Source organism: Heteronotia binoei, chromosome 18, assembly GCF_032191835.1.
Source record: "Heteronotia binoei isolate CCM8104 ecotype False Entrance Well chromosome 18, APGP_CSIRO_Hbin_v1, whole genome shotgun sequence".
NCBI lineage: Eukaryota > Metazoa > Chordata > Lepidosauria > Squamata > Gekkonidae > Heteronotia > Heteronotia binoei.
The window spans coordinates 28,349,904-28,365,020 of record NC_083240.1 but is presented as its reverse complement, the minus strand read 5'-3'; the positions used below and the strand labels follow the sequence as shown (position 1 = coordinate 28,365,020).

The following is a 15,117-nucleotide window of genomic DNA, read 5'->3' as shown; positions in this document are numbered from 1 at the left end:
GGCCCAGCAGGTCTTTTGTGGGTAGAACTAGAAGTGTTAAGGAAAAGGCAGCTGGCTGCCGCTGAAAATAGCAGCCCTACGTCAAGTTAACCCCCATTATCCCTTCCAAAATTTCGAAGGAGAACTTTCTCAGGGCTGTTGTACTGTGCGTTTCCTAACCTTCCTGTCAGCTGGCAAGGAACATAGGATTTTATAATGTCACAACACTGAATAAGTGAAATGAGATGTTAAACAAGGGGGGCAGGGGACTGACGTGGGACTGTTGTGTTTCTTGCAACCCACAGTGTTCTACTTTGACTGGTGGCCTGAGTTCAGCCTGAGCCTCCAGATTTGGGGAGGGGGGGGTTTCCACAAAAAATGTTTGTCGTTTATCTTCCCTCTTTCTTTCCAGATGCGATACCCAACTGCAAAAAAGAGACCAATTTCGCACTAGGGCTTGTACCGGGTAGAGAGCCCTTTTGCCCCCAGGGCTTCTCTCCATTTTCGCAGAAGCTGCTGCGGAGCTGCGAGTTGGTGCTCCGCTTTTCCGCAGCAAGCAGAAACCGCTTGTCAGAGGATCTCGCTTGCTGTGGAATAGCGGTGCACCAACTCGCAGCTCCGGGGCAACTTGTGCAAAAAAGGAGAGAAACCCCAGGAGCAAAAGGGCTCCCCACCCGGAACAAGCCTTAGTATGAAATTGGTGAGAGTTTTATTATTATTTTTAAGTTGCCATAGACTACATCAGGCTGTGTTGATATGCAAAGCCTCCAGATAGGACCTCAGTCTTTTAAAACTGTTATCATTCTACGGCAGGAGAACCGTCTAGTGCAGCATACGATGCAAGCCTTGCAGAGTGAGCTGGACAACCTGAGAGCCGATAACATCAAACTGTATGAAAAGATCAAGTTCCTGCAGAGCTACCCTGGCCGGGTGAGTACCCAGGCATCCCTGGGAGGGCCAGATCGGAGACAGGGTGATTGGCAGGACCCACACTGTGGCCCAGGGTCTAGCAAATACCCGCGGAGTTGTTCCACTTCCTCGTGTTGCAGTGATGCTGTTTTTACATGGCCTTTCTGATAGCTGGCACCCAGCTTCTGATTTGGGCAAGGGTCCATTTTTGTAAACGACGTTGGATGGTGCAGAGCAGTGTTCCCTTTAAGCTGAGTTAGCGTGAGCTAACTCACAGATTTTTAGCTTCCAGCTCACACATTTTTGGCTTCGCTCAGGAAGGAAGGAGGACCCCAGAGCACACTAATTTATGCTGAAACTCACAACTTCCATGCCAGTAGCTCACAAAGTAGAATTTTTGCTCACAAGACTCTGCAGCTTAGAGGGAACATTGGTGCAGAGGCAGGACTTTTTTTTTGTTAACAGGGACTCCTTTGCATATTAGGCCACACAGCCCTGATGGAGCCAGTCCTCCAAGAGCTTGTGGGGCTCTTAGTACAGGGCCTACTATAATCTCCAGGAGGATTGGCTACATCAGAAGGGTGTGGCCTAATATGCAAAGGAGTCCCTGCTCCAAAAAAAAAACCCTGTGCAGAGGTGCCATTTTTTTAAAGAGCCGGTTCCATTAGTGCTGGTGCCATGGCCTGGAATACTGAGATCCAAGCGTGAGATTGGGGGAGAGGGAGATTTATTCATTTTGTGAGAGTCCAGAAGGAAGGACCCAAGCTCTAAAACCACCCCCAATTGGCTCAGTTGAGCAACAGAGACTAAAAGACTGGAGCATCTGAGGTTCTCATCCCCTTCTTGGTGTAGGTCAGGCCCTGTCTGGCTTCTTGAATGGCTCAGTCCACTGCCCAGCAGATCCATTATACCCAGTCCTGTGCCCAGGACTATCACTGCTCATGCCAAAGGGCATCCAGCTGCCCTTGATGCCTCTGCAGCACACAGCAACTCCTTCCATCCCCTACCCAATCATGGACTGAGATGGCAAAGGACAGTGGGTAGTTCTTAGAATATGATGATGATGCTATTGGATTTATATCCCACCCTCCACTCCGAATCTCAGAGTCTCAGAGCGGCTCACAATCTCCTTTATCTCCCTCCCCCACAACAGACACCCCGTGAGGTGGGTGGGGCTGAGAGGGCTCTCACAGCAGCTGCCCTTTCAAGGACAACCTCTGCCAGAGCTATGGCTGACCCAAGGCCATTCCAGCAGCTGCAAGTGGAGGAGTGGGGAATCAAACTGGTGTAGTTCTGGGCAAAAAGCTCTGGGGAACAAGCAGAGAGCTACAGAAAAGAAGAGCCCAGGCTTCAGAAGGCCCACTGTGAGTTGGCAGTGTGGGCTTCCTGGGGTATGAGGTAACTAAGGCTAGGGAGGCACACCTGAAAAGGCCATCCCTCACTTGCCCACCAACTTAATTCAGACTCCCAGAAAAAGAAAGTGCCAGTTGTTCCTACACAGTGGGCTATTGTCATAGTTGATCCCTCAGACAACCCAATTTTAAAGGTCAATGCTGGAACTGTGAATTTAGCCCAGATTGGTAGTTTGGTACAGCTGAGGTAAAACTGGAGACATAGAGTCTCTGTGGCGAACTCCTGTCAGAATTCTAGCAGCTGCATTCTGCACTTCCCTGGGCCGTCTTCAAGGGCAGCCCCACGTATTGTGTGTTGCAGTAGCCTGACCTGGATATTACTTATTTATGTGTCACTAAGGCCAGAGCTGCCATTTCCAAGAGCAGCTGTAGCTGGCAGGCCAACCTATCTGGAAAGAGCACCCCTGGATACCTCTGCTACCTGTTTGCCAAGCTGCAGGGTAGGATCCAGGCATAAACATACATACAAACACAATTATGAATTTTTCCACTTAAGGAATAGCACAACCCCACCCAGAACTGGCTATAAGCCTATGCCAGGGTTTGGTTTTACCTCTGACCAAGAGTACTTATCTGGATTAAGAGCTGATGTTTTGAAGGCCTGTCATTTGGAAGAGTTCCTTTCTTGTTCTGTTGTTCTGCTGTGATCGCCTGTGGCCAGGAGAGAGCACTGTTCTCCTCCATGTGGAAGTTCTTGTTTTCTAGCCAGATCTGTGAGTTGAATAAGGTCAAGAGAGCAGCTGCTGATTGACCGAGTTGTTTTACCTCACCAAGTTGTTGTAAGGAAATAATAGAGGAAAGAGCCATGTCGATGATGCCTCTGAGGCCCTTGGAGGAAGGGCAAAATGTGCTAAATAAATGTTTATATGAAAATAACTGCGTTTTGAAGTGAGATGATAGCCCCAAACCAGGTGCTCGATGTGTTTGTGATACTGCGATGACGGCCATTTTCATAAAGATGTATGAACTCACCTTGACTTTCCCTTTCTGGGGTCTTTTCTAGGGAGGAAGCAGCGATGACACAGAAATGCGTTATTCCTCACAGTACGAAGAGCGGCTGGATCCCTTCTCCTCCTTCAGCCGGAAGGTATAGAAACTTGGAAGCATTAAGAGTGTAACATGAGAAGAGCCCTGCTGGATCAGACCAGTGGTCCATCTAGCCCATCATCCTGTCTCACACGGTTACTCTGGAGAGCCAGCAACAGGACATAGAGGCCGAGGCCTTCCCCTGATGTTGCCTTCCGGCACTGGTGTTCAGAGGCTTCCGGCCCTTCCATTTTGTCGCCATGGCTAGGAGCCATTGATAGGCCCACGCTCCATTCACGTGGCAGGGGCAAAGGGATGGGGAGGGGAGGGGAATGTGCCTGGGTTCAAATGTTACATCTAACGATACTGGCAACCACAGCTATCAATCTGTTGTCCTCAAATTCTGACAGGTAGATTCTGCAAAGCAGTTTCATTAATAGTTGACCTGAATTCACCAATCATGGGTTGGAATCAGGAGACCTGGCCACTGGATAACAGGTCTACCTGCCATAGGATTCAATAGCGAAGGACCTGGTTTGTGGATAACAAGCCTACCAGCCATAGGACTCAATGACAGTACACCTGGCCTGTGGACAACAGGTCTACCCACTATAGGGAACAAGGGAGGCAGTATTGGGACTCCAGATAACAGGTCTACCTACTGTTGGACTCAGTAGGAGTAGACCTGGCCTCCAGACAATAGGTTTCCATTCCATAGGGGTCAAAGTTGGTTGGTCTGGGCTCCAGCTGACAGGTTTGGATTACTGAGGCCTAGGAACTCATGACATGACAATTCTCAGTTTGGTGCTTGCAGGGGGGCACAGTGGGAGGGCTTCTAGTGTTCTGGCCCCACTGATGGACCTTCTGATGGCACATGCGGTTTTTGGGCCACTGTGTCACACAGAGTGTTGGACTGGACGGGCCATTGGCCTGATTCAACATGGCTTATGTTCTTAATTATTTTCAGCTATATCTTGGTTGTAGAGTGATCCAGTTATAGGATATTTTTAAAGGGAGAGGAAATTCCTTCTAATGAATGGCAGCTTTTCTTAATTAAAGTGCATATTAACTAATGCATATTCAGGATCTGAGAAAGGCATTTGCCATGCTGTTTAGGTAATGGAGTGAATTATTTAAATGTTTGCTCATGTGTTAATAAAAGGCAGGTAATAAGCTATTATTTAAGAAAACAAACACAAGTTCTTATCTTGCACTCCCAGTCATTTAAATGGCTTTTAATTAATTAATACTTGAACTGGATAATCTGAAAGTCAAATTGATTGAAGTTTGTAGCCCTAGAAGATAACAGCTTCATGCGCATTAGCAGGAGTAATAGAAAATGACATGTGAATGGCAGGGCTTTTTTTTGTAGCAGGAACTCCTTTGCGTACTAGGCCACACACCCCTGATGTGACCAGTCCTCCTGGAGCTCACAGTTGGCCCTGTACTAAGAGCCCTGTAAGCTCTTGGAGGATTGGCTACATCAGGGGGGAGTGGCCTCATATGCAAAGGAGTTCCTGCTACAAAAAAAGCCCTGGTGAATGGTATTGGGGGACAGCATAACAGCTTAGGACCTCCAAGGCAGATCCAGTTAGCTAGAGGATCCTCTTCAAAATTAACATCTTCTATACACTCTAACTCAGTTTCTTATGTCTGTGGCATCTTCCAGACTCCTTGGCTTAAAGGGTTGGCTCTTGTTATGGCACTGACAGTCAGTGTGCCTTATAGTAGTTGGATGTCTGACCACGAGCAGGGAGACACGGGTCCAAATCCCCCCTCAAGCAGGTCATGCTCTCAGTCTAACCTACTGTGAAAGCGTTGCAACAATAAAACGGTAGAGAGGAGAAACAAAATCAATGCTCTTTGGAAAAAAGGGTTGGATAAAAAGATAATATTGTTTTCTTCTCGGTGTCCCAGAACCAGTTTGAGAGACCAGCGCCTGTAGTTTGTCAGGGCTCTGGCATTATTTGTTGCTGCATTTGCATGTCAGATGCAGGAGAGTACCTCTGAGAAAGCGCAGAGTCCCTCTGTAGTCACAAGTAGCGCCCTGCCTGTGTAGGATTTCAGGGATGATGGTGGTGGTGATTCCTCTTCTTCCTCCTCCTCTTTGGACTTTTTTTTAAATTGCAAGCCACTCACTATTAATTATTACTAGGCTCCCTCTTAGGGTACCTGTGCACCAGCCTTGACACTAATCACGCTGGCTATGATGACCCTGTGAGGTCAGGCACTAGTGAATCCCTGCCCAGAAGAACTCTTCTCTAGGGACTGCAGAAAGGAGGGGAGAGCATGTCAGCCTCTGCCCCCAGCCAAAGGTCCTCCCAGGAAGAATACTCAGGGAAAGCTCAGTTTGGTTCCACCTGGATGTGAATGCTGCCACTTCTTCAGTCCCAGGCTAGCCTAATCTTGTCCTACCTTGGAAGCGAAGCAAGGCTAATATATTTGACGGGTGATCTCCAAGGAATACCAAGGTTGTGATGCAGCATCTGCCCTGACCTGGATAGCCCCATCTAGCCCGATCCTGTCAGAAGCTAAGCAGGGTTGGCCCTGGCTAGTATTTGGATGGGAGACCAGCAAGGAAGTCCAGGGTTGTTACGCAGAGGCAGGCAATGGCAAACCACTTCTGAAATGTCTCTTGCCTTAAAAACAAGTCTAACTCGCCACCTAGTGGTACGTCATGCTGAAAAGAGCTAGAATTTATGGCTGCTAGACAGTCTTTTGATCTCTTGGCTGTTCTACACACAATGCCATACAATTATTGTTGTTGCTGTTGTTTGTTTATTTACTTGATGCAGCCCCAGGAAATGGCAAGCCAGCTCTGTTTGTCTCTTGCCTTGAAAACCTGACAGGGTAGCCGTATGTCAGTTTTGAATTGGCAGCAAAGAGAGGGGAGGGGACATCAATTTCCACTTCACCATTGGGTTATAGCTGATTTCCATCTTGGTTCTGGAGAAGAAATGTCTCTTTCATCTCCTGGTCTTTTTCTTTCAGGAGCGTCAGAGGAAGTACCTGAGCCTCAGCCCCTGGGATAAAGCCACACTCAGCATGGTAAGCCACACCTTTGGTGCAACCAGCCAGAGGTGACTACAAACATGGTCAATCAAGACTTTTTGCCTGCATTGTCCTCAGCCCATGGGCTTCAGCCATTTCTTCAGATCTCTCTCTCCTGGGGATGCTTTTCCACAAAAGGAATGGCCGTTGAGGTCTAGCTTTCCCTTGTTACAATGTGTGCAAAACAGCACACGTCGCACAAGAACCAACATGTACATAGATTGACTCAGGGCTTTTTTGTAGAAAAAGCCCAGCAGGAACTCATTTGTATGTTAGGCCATACCCCCTGATGTCGCCATTGTTTCACACAGGGCTTTTTTGTAGAAGCTTATTTGCATATTAGGCCACACACCCCTGACGCCAAGCTAGCTGGAACTGTGTCCCTGCTCAAAAAAAGCCCTGGGTTGACTTCTCACTGAAGTGATCAAACCTTTGTCTGGACTAGACCGCTTCAGATTGAAGACAGGGCTTCTTGGGCATGAATGTTGGGCCATATATGAAGCCATTCCCTGCTCTCAGAAAAGCAGTGTGTCAGAGGAGGAAAGGATCCGCTAACTACTTTTCTATCTGCAAGGGAATTCTTTTTTGTGGTGCAATGTTCTCCTTTTATTAAAGCAAGATTCTATGCCTCATGGTGGCAAGTGTCTGCTTGGATGTATATGGGCAATGACCAAGGAGATCTAAGAACCAGGCAGAAGGAAGTTCCGTCTCCACAGCATCTGCAGTCAAAACGTTTGGGTAACAGGTGATGTGAAAGATCCCTGCCTGAGACCCTGGAGAGTAGGAAGCAGCTTCATGTGTCCAGGTGGGAATGGTTTTCTTGCCTTTGGTAAGTCCTCATTCCTTCCTGTGACTAGCAAAACAGAATCTATTATGGAGATTCTGTTAGGAGAAAAAAATATCCTAACATAATCCAATTTTCCTAACTTCTGAGCAGAACCTGGCTTTTCTTATGGGGTCAGAAATTGAGCTTCTATTTTGTCTCCCCTGCAGGGAAGACTGATCCTGTCAAACAAGACGGCCCGCACAATTGCCTTCTTCTACACACTTTTCCTCCACTGCCTGGTCTTCCTGGTGAGTTTTGGGAGCTCTGAGCTGTCATGTTCTAACGGGGCACATTCTAGAGCCTTGGTACCTACTAAATGTTTTTAGGAAGCGGGCAGAGCCAAGTTGAAGCTTTTGCCCAGCAAGGTTTTTGGTTGGGTTGGAAAATTCCTGGAAATTTGAAGAGTGGACCCTGCAGAGTATGAGGTTTGGGGAAGAGAAGAACCTCAGCAGGGTATAATAATGCCCTAGACTGCACCCTTCAAACTGGCCATTTTCTCCAGGGGAAGTGATCTCTGTAGTCTGGAGACACTTTGTAATCCCATGAGATCTCAGACTCCAAGCCACCGGTGACTGCTGAAATGGTGGGACACAAGGGAGCTGATGTTGCCTGTATTGGGAGAGGAAAGACAAGGAACTAGGGCTTCTGGATTGACCTACAGGGGTAATGGACGGGACCCTGTCAGGAGCGCTTGATAAGAGCAAACTTTCTGGTGATATCTCCAGTCCACTGAAGACAGAAGCCTAAGACATTTGGTTCTCCATTTGCACAGGGAACGGTTGGAGGCCATTGCGCGACATGGAGGATGAGAGTAAGCACTGACTGGGATTGAAAGCAAAAAGTTAATCCAATTTGTGTCTTGCCTTCTCAGGTGCTGTACAAAACGGCCTGGAGTGAAAGCGTCGGGCGGGACTGCGCTGCATATTGTGCTAAAAAGTATGAATCAAGCAGAGACTTTGCAACCAGTCGTGGGCCTGCCCTGCAGATGAACCCCCTTTGAGTACCCACCTGTTTAAGTGGTTGAGTTTCCCTTCCCCTTTGGTTTGTTGGGTTTACCATAGAGTTTTCCCCAAACTGCTAGAGCATCCACATGCGATGTGCTCGGCGTGATGTAATTGTGCTGCGTGCTGCCGGGCATGGCATAGGTCTTTGGGGGCGTGGATCCCCCCAGTGGCCCACTCTGTGCCAGTGGGATGGAGCCCCCGAAACCAGTTCCCTAAGCAGCTCACAGCAACTTGCCATGCAGATATCAGAAGAATATTTTGAAAAGACAGAAGCAGAAGTTCTTAGCTAGCTCTTGATCTAGAGATCTGGGCCATGCTGGAAGGCAAAAGTATCAGGGGCTTTTTAGCCCTGAGGGAGGGGGGCGGGAGTCTCCTGAGAAGGACCGTGCTGGTGGTCTACAAAACTGCAGGGAGAACATGAATAGAGAGAAACCTGCATTTGCAAACTGTCACCCTTTGACCTTCATCTCTCTTTTACCCTGGTGCCTCCTCTCCCTTCCTTATCTTCCCCATAGCTGAAATTTGCATTATGAACAGCTGGATATGCACAGTGTGGTAGAGTTATGGGTAAAGTTCATTCATTGGAAAGGGAAGCTAAGGGAAGCTCTTGGAACCCAGCCACATATTCTCTACTATAGGAGTCTCCAACATGGTACCTGTGGGCGCCAGGGCCGGATCTAGGGGGGGGGGGGTGAGGGGGCGCTTGTCCTGAGGGCTGCCAGAGGGGGGTGCCAAATTGGGAGTGCATTCTGTTCTATGAGCCCATAAGATAGAATGGGCCCATAAGGGGGCATCATTTTTTAATTTTGCCCCCCCCTCAAAAAACATGTAGAGGATCCGGTCCTGCATGGCACCCACCAGCACCTTCTTTGGTGCTCCCCGACTGTTCTTAGGAAGCGAATGGAGCCATGAAGGGCTTTTAAAATGTTGCTTTGGCAGCAGCTGCCACCACATCACAAGGATCTGTTCCGTGTTACTGAAGTTAAGCTGCGGCAATTGGTTTGTGACCGGCTCCGCCTCCTGCAGCAGCCATTTTGTTGCTGTGCCCATCATGCCGTGTCAGAATTGCAAGTGTGCCCGCACAGTCAAAAAGGTTTGGGGACCCCTCCCCTACCACACTTCCCAGTGAGATTTGTGCCAAGACCTTCAGGCCGTGTGCAAAGAGCATCGAGAGGTGAAGCGCAATTTAACAGCAACAGCAAGGATTTTATTTCCCTGCTGAAGACACCATTTCTGCGCAGCCCAAATTAAATAAACATCAGAGCTCAGCGGCACCAGTTTCCGAGATTGTGTGCGCGGCAAATGGTACAATCGTTGTTTTTTTTTTAATTTTTATGTAATGTATTTTCATTATTGATTAATTGCTCATGTTCACCAAACGGCCTAATTAGCGTGTGTGACCCTCCCAGAGACCACTTGCGGGGAGGGCAGAATATAAATCTGAGAAATAAATTTGGGTTTGGGGATTTCTATCTCGCCCTCCCCCACAAGCAGGCTCAGAGCAGATCACAACAAATAGTTAAAAGTGGGCCTCGGATTCAGCAGGAGCTCACAGGAGCACAGCCCCTGAACCTTTCTGGGGGTTCCCCCTCCTCCTCCCCACCTTGTCCATCGAATAGTAGGTGCAGCTGCATAACAATCCCTGGATGAGCTCCATGACCTATTTTTCTACAAAACGACCCCTGATTAAAAGAGTTAAAAACAAAACACAATACAATACATGCAACTTAAAATCTGTAAGCCCAAGAGTCAGGAAGGTGATGGAGGGCTGAAATGAACAAGGCTCCCTGGAGTCAGCTGTAAGTGTGCCCCAAGGGCCAATACCTTGGGAGAGGGATGAATTTGAGATAACAGGAAGAACAACTTCAGCCGGAAGATTCCTTTTAAAAAATCACTGGCGTACTGTGTGCAATGATCACGCTTTCTGATTCGATGAGGTTCCAAGAAGAGAGAGGAATGGACAGTTATTTCACAAATTGCTCTGGAAGTTAAAATGTTTTTTCAAAAAAAGTCATTGCAATAGATATTTTAACAGAATGTTCCTAAGGAAATATTATATTGACAGTAGACTTTCCCTCTAAGCTGAGTGAGTGTGAGCCAGTTCACAGATGTTTAGCCTCCAGCTCACACATTTTTGTCTTAGCTCAGGAAGGAGGACCCCAGAGCACACTAATGCCCCTGTGTAAGTCAATGGTGCGGTCTCATTTGGAATACTGTGTGCAATTCTGGTCACCGCACCTCAAAAAGGATATTATAGCATTGGAAAAAGTGCAGAAAAGGGCAGCTAGAATGAATAATGGTTTGGAACACTTTCCCTATGAAGAAAGGTTAAAACGCTTGGGGCTCTTTAGTTTAGAGAAAACATCAACTGCAGGGTGACATGATAGAGGTTTACAGGATTATGCAAAGGATGGAGAAAGTAGAGAAATAAGTACTTTTCTCCCTTTCTCACAATACAAGAACTCGCGGGCATTCGATGAAATTGCTGAGCAGAACGGATAAAAGGAAGTACTTCTTCACCCAAAGGGTGATTAACATGTGGAATTCACTGCCACAGGAGGTGGTAGCAGCTACAAGCATAGCCAGCTTCAAGAGGGGGTTAGATAAAAATATGGAGCAGAGGTCCATCAGTGGCTATTAGCCACAGTGTGTATATTTTTTGGCCACTGTGTGACACAGAGTGTTGGACTGGATGGGCCATTGGCCTGATCCAACATGGTTTCTCTTATGTTCTTAATTTGTGCAGTAGCTCACAACTTTAATGCCAGTAGCTCACAAAGTAGAATTTTTTGCTCACAAGACTGCAGCTTAGAGGGAACGTTGATTGACAGAATATGTTTTGTCAGTGTGAATTCACTGAATTGGTTAGATACTGGTAGTTTGTGTCTTACACTGGGGGTCCCCCATGTGGTGGCCCCATGGCCCCCATCGACACCTTTCCTAATGCCTGCCAAGTGTTTTTAGAAAGTGGGTGGGGCCAGCAGAGCGTCTGATTGGCCACTGGCAATCCCCCAGGTACTGCCAAAGGACTGCTTCTTAACTAGCTCATTATGTATACTTGTATGTGTGTAGGGAAATATTTTTAAATAATTATGTTCTTTTTTAAAAGCATCCTGTTAAACGTAGCCTCTGCCTGAATTGCTGAAGAGCTACACAGAAGCTCACTCACTGCCATTTTGTAGTCAGCTCCACCTCCTTCAACAGCCATTTTGTGGTTGCACCCGTGTCTGATTCCTTAAGGCGTGTCAGATTTCTAAATGTGCCTACGGCCTCAAAAAGGTTGGGGACCCCTCTATTAAATCAATCGTAGCAAGTATAATGGTTTCCCTACAAAGCAAATAGTGAATTTTCAAAGAAAGTTTTAAATGTGGACTCTTGGAAAGTCCTTGTTTTCATCAATGTATGCAAATGTTAAGACGTGCTGCTGACTCCAACGTGTGCTCTCTTGTGTTCTCTCTCGTCTCTTTCAGGTATGCCGACCATTTGCACCAGTTCCACGAGAACGGAGACAACAGGGAAATGTGGCAATAAAGTCCACAACGGGGAATCTCTCCCTCTCCTTTCCTCCCCCCTCACTGCAGAGTGTCCTCAAAGAGAGTCTAGCTGATCGACTCAAAAGAAATCATCTCTCAAATAATACGATTGTTTTCTGAAGCTGCTTCTAGCTGATGTGTACCCCTGTTAGTTCTTTCCCTGTAACCGGGCCTTCAGAATTCTTAAGAGATTGCAACCCACTGGGGCCAGTTCAGATGTTCACCATCTCTGTGGGAATCAGCCTTCAGAGACACAGGCACGTGCTGATCAAAAATGTTATCTGGGCCCAGGAATGACCGCATGGGAAGCCATGCCCTCAAGCACATCGACTGGAACGTGTGCGGCCATGTCGGCAGAAATCACTGCTAGCAAAGATCGGTTGCGTCTGCGGGTGGTCTAAGATGCCCGTTAAGCTTTCCTTGTCCCTGATGAAAAGCAGGACGCAGATGAGACTTGGGACCTCTGAACCAGTCCATCGGCTTCTCTTTTATTTTAATTGCTTGCTCAGTCTTGTAGCTGTCGCAACTAATCGATAGGAATTTTTCTGTAAAACTCAAAGCAAGCAGGTAAGCCTCCCTAACAGTTTTGCCGATTCTATTCCTGCCAGGGTCTCCTGTGCTGTTTACAGGGCATATGGCAGAAGTCCAACAGGTGCAGCTTTTCTCCTCCCTGACTGTCGCAAGCGACATTCGTTTCAGAGGTCTGATATAAGGTAATTAAAAGAGAGGAGGCCCTTCTCAGGAAAGGAGCCAACAGTCACCCGCTGATGTGGTTGTGTCCTGTCTTGTGTAGGAAAGCATGCCTGCCACACAAAAACTGTCATGTTTACTGCTCGGCCATGGGGCATGCACCTGGCAAAACCATCTGTTGTGATCTACAAACAGGTTGTGTGTGAAATTAAAATAGGTCACATCAAGGCCCAAAGGCCACGTCAGCACGCAAGAGCAATTATTCCAACCCTCAAATTGCTCCACAACTCAGGGCTTTTTTTGTAGCAGGAACTCCTTTGCATATTAGGCCATTCACCCCTGATGTAGCCAATCCTCCCAAGAGCTTACAGGGCTCTTAGAACAGGGGCCTACTGTAAGCTCCAGGAGGATTGGCTACATCAGGGGTGTGTGACTTAATGTGCAAAGGAGTTCCTGCTACAAAAAAAGCCCTGCTCATCAGGATCATCCTCTCCCCACTGCACTGTCCCATGAGTCGATGCTCATGAAAAACTGCGGAGCAGCTTGAAAGCAGCTGCGTAAGGGGAAGGCCACATGAGAACTGGTCCTGGAAACAGGAAGAGCTGGCATCCAATTCTTGGACTTCCAAAGCAGGTGGAATTCCATGTGGCCCACAGGGGGGGGGGAGGGGAAACGGTCCAATCCTGCATCAAATTGTACATGGAAGAGTAACAAGCAGCAGTTAATCTTGATGCAAAAAAGAGAAGGGCCTGATGTCACCATAAAGACATTTTGAGGATCTAAAAAAAAGTTTACCCTTGAGTCGGAAAAAGTAAGCCTGGGAAAAAGATGCCTTATCTGCTTTGCAAACTCTCTCCGCAGTGCATGTTCTTCCCGGCGCATTGCAGACAGGAAATTTCTGTTGTGGATTCCCCTTCCTGTTTTCTTATTGAATTAATAGGAAAGTTCAATCTTGTTGTTTAATCTAGGGTGCATTCCTTGGGGCAGTGGCTTCCTAGAAAGGGACCGATGTCTTAAAGGCCCCAGCCTTTCTGTTGCCACGGAAAGTCCAGCAATGATGACTTCAATAGTTAGAACTGAGGGGGGTTTTCAAGAGAGGGTGATATTGATCAATTCTTTTCCCAGATTTGTTCCTATGATAATTAAATGGCTCTACCTGCATGTGAGCTAATTCTCTCTTTCTTTTTTGCTTCCCGCAATGCAAAATGTAGAAATAAAAGCCTGAAAGATGAATCTGACTTTTGCTTGCTTGCTCTCTGGAGGACAGGGCTTGGAGGGAAATATCACAAAGGAGGAAAATTAGCAGGATATAATGGTTACAGTCAGGGCTTTTTTTTGTAGCAGGGACTCCTTTGAATATTAGGCCACCCACCCCTGATGTAGCTAATCCTCCTGGAGTTTACAGTAGGCCCTGGACTAAGAGCCATGTAAGCTCTTGGAGGATTGGCTACATCAGGGGTGTGGCCTAATATGCAAAGGTGTTTCTGCTACAAAAAAAAGCCCTGGTTACAGTGGAGGACTAGGGAGGCCACGGTTCGAATTCCCACTCACAGTAGGGTTGTCATCTCCGGGTTGAAAAGTTCCTGGAGCTTTGGGGGGTGGAGCCTGGGGAAGGTGGGCTTTGGGGAGGGGAAGGACCCCAGTGGGGTATAAGGCCATAGGGTTGCCAATCCCCAGGTGGGGGCAGGGGATCCCCCGGTTTGGAGGCCCTCCCCCCCCCCCCCGCTTCAGGGTCATCAGAAAGCCCCGGGGGGAGCGGAGGGAAATGTCTGCTGGGAACTCTATTATTCCCTATGGCGACTTATTCCCATAGAAGATAATGAAGACTTGTTCCACAGGTATCTAGGGCTCTGGGGGAGCTGTTTTTTGAGATAGAAACACCAAATCTTCGGCATAGTATCCAGTGCCTCTCCTCAAACTACCCCCCAAGTTTCAAAATGATTGGGCCAGCGGGTCATGGTCTATGAAACCCAAAAGAAGGTGCCCCTATCCTTCATTATTTCCTATGGAAAGAAGGCATTTAAAAGGTGTGCTGTTCCTTTAAATGGGATGGCCGGAACTCCCTTTGGAGTTCAATTATGCTTGTCTCAGCCTTGCTCCTGGCTCCACCCCCCCATGTCTCCTGGCTCCACCCCCAAAGTCCCCAGATATTTCTTGAATTGGACTTGGCAACCCTACATAGAGTCCACCCACCAAAGCTGCCATTTTTTCCAGAGGAACTGATCTCTGTAGTCTGGAGATGAGCTGTAAGTCCAGGAGATCCCCAGGTCCCACTTGGAGGCTGGCAACTCTACATGGCAGTCGCTGGATGACCCTAGCCCCATCAGTCTCTCCCCTTCTCTGCCTACCCTTCAAGCCTGTTGCAATCATAAAATAGAGAAAAGGAAACCCCCTGTGCATCTCTTCTTGGAGAAAGGGGGGTAAAAAAACGGTAGTAGCTTATGCAGGTAGAGGAGCAGGGGGAATGGGCCATTGAAGGTCTCCAGGAAGAGAGAAGTCTTTCTGACTGATATGGGAGCAAAGAGCTTGCTGGGCAACGTTGACAGGGTTTGGGGGTCATTTAAACAGTGCTGCAACCTGCAAAAAGCAGCTGATGGATGCTTTATTTGCAGGCCGGAGGAAAGGCAGCCCTTTTTGCTTTGGGGCCGTCATGCAAACTAAGCATGCAGATGATAAAGGTAAAGCTG

The 15,117-nt window shown here is 47.7% G+C and overlaps 1 protein-coding gene across 2 annotated transcripts in view; it reads left to right on the top strand.

The window, feature by feature from the left end:
• The window catches only part of CUX1 (cut like homeobox 1), a 364,039-nt gene extending 352,258 nt beyond the window's left edge, over positions 1 to 11,781 (top strand). For both annotated transcript variants that reach the window (XM_060259668.1, XM_060259667.1), the window contains exons 18-23: positions 793 to 909; positions 3,304 to 3,387; positions 6,318 to 6,374; positions 7,371 to 7,451; positions 8,075 to 8,139; positions 11,678 to 11,781. In XM_060259668.1, the coding sequence (XP_060115651.1) occupies positions 793 to 909; positions 3,304 to 3,387; positions 6,318 to 6,374; positions 7,371 to 7,451; positions 8,075 to 8,139; positions 11,678 to 11,738 (465 nt within the window). In that variant the 3' untranslated portion in view covers positions 11,739 to 11,781. The remainder of the gene's footprint in view (positions 1 to 792; positions 910 to 3,303; positions 3,388 to 6,317; positions 6,375 to 7,370; positions 7,452 to 8,074; positions 8,140 to 11,677) is intronic.
• The last annotated feature ends 3,336 nt before the right edge of the window (positions 11,782 to 15,117 follow it).